Source organism: Lolium perenne, chromosome 4 (assembly GCF_019359855.2).
Source record: "Lolium perenne isolate Kyuss_39 chromosome 4, Kyuss_2.0, whole genome shotgun sequence".
Taxonomy (NCBI): Eukaryota; Viridiplantae; Streptophyta; class Magnoliopsida; order Poales; family Poaceae; genus Lolium; species Lolium perenne.
Window position 1 is genome coordinate 6,057,522 of NC_067247.2, and position 9,022 is coordinate 6,066,543.

The following is a 9,022-nucleotide window of genomic DNA, read 5'->3' on the forward strand; positions in this document are numbered from 1 at the left end:
TAATATGATAAACGTAACAACTTCTGGCATTGCAATGAGGCTCAACAATAGATCAATATACTACTGGCAAGGCTGGTGCAGTTATGTGCATCAGATACATGTGCTACATACAGACATACAGTTTAATGAGTTTATCATAACCATAAACAAAAACAACATGTACAAAATGCTACCCAAATGGACTACAGAAAAAGGGCATAAACAATGTGAGCTGATCAAACCTCCAACTGCAAACTGGGTGCACTCTTCCCTTGTGGAATTCTTCACAGCAATCTTGATAAATATGAAGAGAAGTGCTCTAGAACATGGTCGAACTCTGCATCCAAACTTGATACCGAGAGGAAGAGGCGATGACTTTGTAGAAGCTTAGATCGAAATTCGATGCATGGTCTTAGATCGCATCTCTTCATATTTGCTAGAGCTTGCCACAATACCAACTAAGAACAAGGAGCTCAATGACCTCACATTCTGAACTTGCACGCGGTAATTTACCTGACGACGGCAATGGTGTATCGATGTCACAGAACCAATCCATAACAGCAGAACACTCATCGAACAGCAGATGCGTAGGGAGACAGGATGTACTCTCTGATCCGGGAAGCCCCGTCCCTCGCAAGCATACCCTCGAGGTCTCCCAGGATCCTGGCGAGCCAGATCTCAAGGCTTCGCTGGATTTCCTTGAAGTTGTTCCTGACTGAGCTCAGCGCTCTTCTCGTGCTCATCTTGGCTTCGGCTGTCAGCTCGTCGCCGAAGCTGCTCTTCGCGGTCTCTGCTTGCAGTGCGCTGAGCTTCTGCCTTGTTTCAGTTGCTCGGTGCTGAAGGTGAAATGCTTCCAGCAAGTACTCTGTTTGCCTCTGCGTTCTGAACTCTGAGTTGAGTGCGGAGTCACAGGGGTCGCTTGCTTGCTGCCCATAATGCATATAGGTTAGTTTTTTCTTGCTGCAGTGGCTTAAGGCTACAAGGACTAACTATAATGGCAATCCTAAGGAGAAACAGCGACAGACTTAAGAGTCAGAAAATAGAGCCAGGAAAAGTACTTCAGTGAAGCATGATTTAGGCGACTCAAGGAAACTACTGGTCCTACTAAAATGAACAAAAAGTGTACTAATGTAACCCCTGGACGACACCACATACGTCTTTATTAATGCAGTACTAGTTTGGTCACATGAATGTTAATCACGATGTATGTCAGATTGTATATTTACATCGAGTAGACACGCAGCGCCGAAGCTATAATTAAGAAGATGCCATGTCAGATGAAAAGACCTACCATTCTTTTGCAAAGATCATCAATCTTCCCAGCAAGAGTTTGATATCTTTTTACTTGCTTCCTCATCACCAGTGGGATCTTGGATAGATCTCCATTTCCAACCTTCTCCAGATTAATTAACTCCTGCTCAAGCAGACGAAGCTTTCCAGGAACTCCTGATGATTCGACGTCAACCTTCCAAGGTGATTCTCTCCTGTTTAGAAAAGGGTGTTTTAGAGAAGGTAATTGATGAGTAACATTTATTCAGTTGCTACTTTGCAGAACCATGTGCTTCAGTTAGACGGTTTACCGTGGTACGGAATGCTTTGTGTTGTACATTGACTCAACCGGTTCGTACTTCATGTCCTACAAGATGAAGTTAAGATAAGTGATACGATACAAATGGGCAAAAAAAATTCCCAATCTAATAATGCTCCATCAGTCTAACCGAGCCATGGTTTTCTAGAAACCATGATAGTTTCTGCAGTTTTCAGATTGGTTTTGTTAAGGTATCAGCGATGGCATGAGTTGACGACCATAACTATATGAACATAAATTTTAAATGTATATTTTGCTTTATGTATGACTGTGTTCAAACTACAAAGAGATGGTTTTATTTAATCGGAGCAAGATGAAGACTGCACACTAGTAATGGCATTAAGATGAATGCTGCACATTAACACAGACAATAGCTTATCCAAATACACAAACACACATCATCGGAGCATGTTGGCAGGTTGCAATACAGATTAAACTGATTAGGTCTCATATGCATCCATGCCAGAGCTTGGAAGCACCTTGCTTCCAGAAACAGAAACATGCACGCAAGGAAATTCATTGCTCCATTGAAACAGAAACATGCAAGCATGGAAATAGTCACCTAAACTGAAATTGAAATAACAAATTTCACAGATGAGGTTAATATTTTCCTACATTAGCTGAGTTTGTACAAGTAGGTGAACCAAGAACAATCATAGGCCTAAATAGTCACCTAAACTGAAACAACATCAGATGGCAACTCGTCATTCTAAATGAGTTGATTGCCCATATTCAGATGTTATGCTAATTCAGTTAAACAATGGATACGGAGTATTTGGTTGGGTAATTAAGAACTGAGGTAAACGTTAAATGATGAACAACAAGGTTCACTTCTAAAGTTAGATCTGCGACAGTACAAAGAAGAGGGAGACAGAGTTTACAGTTTATATAAGATTACACAGAGATAAAAGCAGAACGAGAAAGCAAAGAAAAAAAAATAGGAGCTAACAGAACCTATGCGTTTTCATCATATACAGCAACTAGGTCACCAAGGCTAGCAGCCAATGATGATTTCAACGCAGCAGTTACCATGAGAAACAGCAGGATGCCTGTGATCATAGCATAGGTCTACAAATGGGCCACATGAGATTCTTTCAGGTAGCTTTGTTGCATATGCAGATGCAAGCAGGTTAGCCCATCAAAAAAGTGACATAATTCTAGTTGATCCAAGAGACTTCCAAAGTGGTCATTTGTCTGTTCTATTCTACTCTGAATGCGACATGCTTGACACGTTGTGCATGGAGGTTCAGGGGGTATCACTCCTGGAAAAATGTGTATGCAGAGCTACCACATGGCAGCATAGTTCATTTTAGCTAGCACCAACCAGACAAATCTAATGGGGTACTAATAAATGAAGCTAATTCAAATTGAGAATCACTGACTCAGGCCCATTATTTGCAATGAATTATAAATTCAACTACACAGCCCCTAAATTCAGTAAAGTGATAGAACCGTTTTTTGGGAAAAAAACATGGATGCACCAGGAGTAGTAGAAATCTATCTAGTAAGACTGAGTTGCAACAGTTATCTAGATCATCTAGCAATTTGTGTGACTCAAAGTCCTAAAATAGTTCTGTATGTCTTTAATACAAATTGTAGGGTAAATATAACACATACAACTCATGGACAAGAAATATGGCTTTCACATTAAGTTTGACTGTCTGGCATGACAATGTTCCTAATGAACCTAGGGACAGAGTGGCAAGTTTGTCTACCTTTGAGAAGAAAGGCAATGTTACAATCATCCTCTCATTGCAAATATATGCAACGTTTCGACCGAATGGCCAATATCAACCCGTGAATAAGTAGAGGCTCATCTACATTGCCACATTATATGATATAGGAAGATCAAGGACATTTGGAGTTTACATATGTACACAACCAACAACAGCTTTGTGATCTTCACCATCCATGGATTGCTGTCTACTCAGGCATGTATTTGTTTGAACTACCCATTTAAGCTAGTTAGTACGCATATGTAGTCATAAAAGGCTATACTAACTAACCATACTCTGAACCTTCTAAATAAACAAAAAAACATAGGGCTGAAAGAATACATGATATGATATTATTACAAGAAGATGACAGAGCAAACGGAACCCCAAAATTTGAGTAAGCTGGTAGGCCTTTTTTTTGGCAAAAACATGATGCACCAAGAGTACTCCTAATGAAATTCAACAGGAGTGCTGTTTAGCATTAATTTTGCCCCACCCAAATGAGCATGCAATGGCCGACATTAAACAGAAAACCAGTCAATCATAATCTGACAGTGTTCTCCACATTATTGAAAGATGAAAGGTAGTATAGTACAGTACTAGCAACAGAAAAGACGGGGGAGAGATGAACATGATGACCAAAGAGTGCTAGAAATTCAACAGGAGTGCTGTTTAGCATTAATTTTGCCCCACCCAAATGAGCGAGCATGCATTGGCCGACATTAAACAGAAAACCAGTCAATGATAATCTGACCGTGTTCTCCACATTATTGAAAGATGAAAGGTACTTTTGGTGGCGAAAAGACGAGAGATCAATGGGGAAAAGTTGGGGACTTTTGGTAGCCTTTACCTGCCACCCTTTCGATCGCGCGTCCATCCAAGGCGGCATTCCCGACGCCGCCGCCGCCGCCGACGCGTAGAAGTCGTCGCCAGCAAAGCCGTCCTGCTGCTGGCGCTGCTGGGCGTAGAGCGCCGCCGCGGCGGCCAGGGCCTCCGCGTCGGTGTCGCCGTACGGCTCGGCGGGATCCGACGAATGCTCCCGCGCGTCCGCGTCCTCGTCCTGCTCGCGGCCGCCGCGGAAGCTGGCGTGGGCATCGCCGGCGCGGGTGGCGGCGAGGAGCGCGTTGAGGAGCGAGTCGCGCTCCAGGGCGTCGCGCTCGAGCCGGTCGGCGCGGGCCCGCTGCGCCGCGGCCTGCTGCTCGGCGTCGGCGAGGCGCGCGCGGAGGGCGGCGGCCTCGTCGGCGGCGCGCGCGAGGGAGTCGGACCAGGAGGCGCGGCGGGCGGCGAGGATCTCGGCGGCGCGCGCGTTGGCGCGGGCGTCCTCGCGCCTGCGCGCGCGCAGCTGCCGCAGCTGGTCCTCGGCGGCCAGGAGGCGCGCGGCCAGGAGACGGCCCCGCGACTGCAGCGACGCCACGTGGCGCGGGCCGCCGGCGGTGGGGAGGGTGGCGAGGAAGAGCGCGAATGCCAGCCCCAGGTAGGCGGCCAGGGGAGATTCGGCCGGGTCCTGTGGCGGTAGGGAAGGCGTCGGCGGAGCGGGCGAGGGCGCGGGCGCGGGCTTGGTGGGCGGCGGCGGCGCGTCGGCCTCGTCGGCCGCCATTGAGCTGCGGAAGAGTGGAGAGGTCGAGAGCGGAGTAGCTGAGCTGGGAGTAGAGTGTGGGATAGAGTGACGAAAATGCCCCTGAGTATGTGTGGGCCCGCACGTGCTGGATCGGAAAGTTGTGATGATGATTTTGATGAGTAGGATACTCTGCTTCGGTTTCTCCTTGTCGGAACGGGTTTGGCCCAAGAAAAAAAAAAGTGACGCGCTGATGCTCATTCTTTTCAGGTTATTTGGAAGGCTACATATACTGGCGAATTTTTTTAAAATAATACACTTTTTAATATTAATTCCAGGAATAATAGCCGTTTTTAGCAAATTTCAGAAATAATACACCGTCGGGGTGGTTGAACCCGAAATTGCAATATCGGGGTAGACGAACCCGAATTAGTTATCTCGGGGATGAGGAACCCGATAACAACATTCTTCTGCGCCGTGAAGAAAAAAGAAAAACAACAAAGAAGTAATCGGGGTGGGGGAACCCGATTTCTAAAAATCGGGCAATTTGAACCCGACTTTAATAAATCGGGTTTGTTGAACCCAATTTTTTGCAGCAAGTATTTTTCCTGCCTTTTCGTGTTCGCACCGCCGTGTTTCCCTCCCGCCTTTGCCGCCACCCTTCCCGCCACTTCTTCCCGCCACTCCTTCCCGCCATCATCTCCCGCCACTATCTCCCGCTATATTTTCCCGCCACACTGTCGAATTTTTGCCTATAAAAGCAGGCATCGCTACTCTGGATTGCACAAGTTCTTGTATCTCTTTTTTTATCCCGTTTGCTCACCCTTAGCCATCATGAGTGTGCCTTGCTCTGACCAGGAGTTTAGGCCGGGGAAGGCGAAGGCTGCAAGTTTGCCCCCGGGTGTGACTGCGGAGCGGTGTTGGTGTGGCCGTCTTGCAAAGGTTATGCAGGTGGAGGATTTCTCCGACCAGTTCGGCATGAAATTTTTCATCTGTGCGAGCTATGAGCATGATCCACCCCGTAGTTTAGCTTCGTCGTCCACCAGGCCGCCGGTATGTTTGGACATAATTTAATGTTGGCATTAATTTATTTATGAATGTGATTTAATGTTATTCTTTGTGTTGCTGTCTCCCCCGCCCCTATGCAAATGGTTTCACTGGATAAATACGGAGCAGCCGGATTGGGCGCGTCAGGAGGTTGAGGAGAAACACCGGCGTGAGTGGGCAACGTTCTTTGAGGAGGAGCATTGGGAAAAGGTTCGTGCTAATGAAAAAGCAGAGCGAGAGAGGCAGATACAGAAACTTAGGGCGGAACAAGTTCGTAATCGCGAGGTGAATCAGAAGAGGATGGATGATGAGGCTGCACGTAGGTTTGCAGAGGAAGAGGTGCGCAGGGAGGCTCGTGAAGCGGAGAGAAAGAGACTAAGGGAAAGAGCTGCTGAGGCGCAAGCGGCAGAAGAACGCGGCGACAAGTCTGGAAAATGGCCACGGTGGACGCAGGGAAAGTAGAGTGATGTGTCGTACTGGCAATGTATCTTAATTTCAGTTTTAGTTTGTCGTTGTATCTTAAATTCCGTTGTAGTGCTAAGCCGTATTTTAATTTCAGCTGCAATGTATCTTAATTTCAGTTGTAGTATTAATGTGAAATGAATTTGCCCCGAAAATGTTGTGTCAGAAATTTGGGCTCAATTGTTTGCCGCCACTTTTTCCCGCCCAATTTGTCCCGCTCAATGTTCCCGCCATTTATTCCCGCCCAAATCTGCCGCCAATCTTTCGCGCCCAATTTTTCTCGCTCACATCTTCCCGCCGAAAAGTCATCTCTTCTAGACTATAAATACCCCCACTGTTTTCTTGTCTTTCAGTGTAGCCTCTCAACAAGATGGATCCCCCTTATAAGAATCCCCCCATCTTTTCAATGAATTCATGGCCGAATATCTTCTAGACAATGCTCGCTATGTGATGAGGAAGAGTAAGATAGAGACCTTCGAGGAGTTCATCTGTAGCGACGCCTTGCTCCGTAAGGTTGGTAGGAAATTTGAGACTTGGTCTTATGGATATCCAGTGAAGAAGATGCATGCTCGTAGCCCACGGGAAATAAGGTGCGAGCTTATCAGGTTGAATGAGAAGTGGAAGTCACTAACATGGAAGAATGAGGAAGATAGGGAAAGGGATTTGAAATATCCAGAACGATGGGCGGCTGAGAGTGAAGCCGACGATGATATCTTCGAGCCTAGCACCAAGGGAAAGAAAGCTGCATCGTCGAAGGGCAAGAGTGCCAAGTCCTCGAAGGGCAAGAGTGCTGCACCGTCAGTCGTCGATTCGGACGACGACTTCGAGCCTAGCACCAAGGCCATGAAAGCTGCATCATCGAAGGGAAAGGGAAAGGGTGTGCTGCGTTCTTAGTGTTTTAGTTATCAGTAATCATGGATCTTATAGTGTGTTGTAGCGATGGTGTACCATTTAATATGTTAGCAGAGAGTTATGTTGTAGTAGTAAGTTGTATCTTAATTATCGCTTGAAGTTCAATATGAAATGTTTGTTAAATAGAAATAATAGTAACATTAGTCATACATGGTGATACGGGGTGGCCTTCGGACACCACCGCCTCAAGACCGACAAGCCCTCCTCGTGGTCCAATGACACGAGCTCGAGCCCAAGCCCTACACCAAGAGGTGAATTCGCTCCTTTCCACGTATGCTTTTGATACCCCTTTGGATGGCTTGCTACTTCATGCAAATACCCTATGTTCAATCAGGTACATCGACCAAGACGCGAGCCATGGAGACCAAGCCAATGGAGAGAGAGCTGGAAATGATGAAGATGGAGCTACAACGCCCAGGCCGGAACTTCCGCCCCCCAGGACCGGAACTTCCGGCCAGATGCCTTCCAGATGCCTTCCAGCGCCCAGAGAAATGGATGAAGTCGGAACTTCCGCTCCGAGGGACCGGAACTTCCGCCCACCGGAACTTCCGCCCAAGTTCTGCCCTACTTCCGGAATTGCGCCAAAACGCCCCTGGATGTTACTGCAAGGAAATGGGCAAATTCCAGAACAAGGCCGGAAGTTGGCCGGAACTTCCGCCCCGACCGGAACTTCCAGCCCCCAAGACCGGAACTTCCGCCCATGACCGGAACTTCCGCCCAGGATGACCGGAACTTCCGCCCCATCGAACTTCAGCACGACAGCACTTTTCAGCGTGTAACTTATCCCTTTGCCCCCACCTATAAATAGCCTTGTTGGCTCAGATCTGAGATTAGACTTGATGTGAAATTAAACCTGAGCTTAGCTCACCCTTGTGGGAACCCTACCTAGATCTTTGATCTTGTACCCACTCGGGCTCCTTATCGACTCGTGAAGATCTCTTTGGTGACTTCTACCGTTTGTTTGATCTTTTGCTTGCACTTCTACCTATTTGGTCTTTTGCTTGCACTTCTATCAACCTTCCGGTATTTTCACCCTTCTAGATCTCTCGAGCTTCGATTTGTCGATCTCTTTGCGGGACTTCTACCGGAAGGTCTTTTCTCGCAACCTCTATCGAGTTGGTGGTTCGGGCCAATGAGGGAAAACCGATTTGTGTGCGTGTGTGTGTTGTATCCCCACGATTCCCCCTCGCATTCTTCGTGTTCATCGCGTTCATCCACCTCCCCCACGATTTCCACCCAAATCCGTGAAGATCGGGCACATCCTTGGGCTTAGCCCTTATCATATGGTATCAGAAGCTCTTTGGTTGCCAAGGATTTGACCCCCACATCCCCCAATTCCACCAATTTCGCCCAAAAAAATTCCCAAATTTTTTCCCAAAAAATAGCCCCAAATTGGCCTTGGATCGATCTCGCGATTGGTTGAGTTGTTTGTGGTTTTGCTCCAATAGAAACTTGTCTTTGGTGTTGATCTGCAATTCCCCCACCTTCCCACGGCTTTTAGTGCCAAATCTTCCTCGAATTCGAAGAATTTCGGACCGGATTTCCGCCCAAATCGTCGAACAGCCCGCAGATCTGATTGCGACCGGAAGTTCCGCCCGGCAGGACCGGAAGTTCCGCCCGGGACCGGAAGTACCGCCCCTCAGGACCGGAAGTTCCGGCTGGCCGAATTTTTCACAGCTACCTTCGTTTTTCGTTTTGGCACTAACCCCCTTGTGTTTGGACTTCGGTTTGAGTGCCATTTCAGCTACCACAAAGCTTCCGCAA

The 9,022-nt window shown here is 47.4% G+C and overlaps 1 protein-coding gene across 1 annotated transcript; it reads right to left on the minus strand.

Moving 5' to 3' along the window:
- Nucleotides 1-35: 35 nt before the first annotated feature.
- Nucleotides 36-4,957, minus strand: LOC127349414 (uncharacterized). Its single transcript, XM_051375168.2, has 4 exons — nucleotides 4,133-4,957; nucleotides 1,560-1,615; nucleotides 1,271-1,463; nucleotides 36-905 (listed from the first exon to the last, which is right to left on the minus strand). Exons 1-4 carry the CDS (start codon nucleotides 4,877-4,879, stop codon nucleotides 549-551), a joined length of 1,353 nt encoding a protein of 450 aa, XP_051231128.1. The 5' UTR covers nucleotides 4,880-4,957; the 3' UTR covers nucleotides 36-548.
- Nucleotides 4,958-9,022: the final 4,065 nt, after the last annotated feature.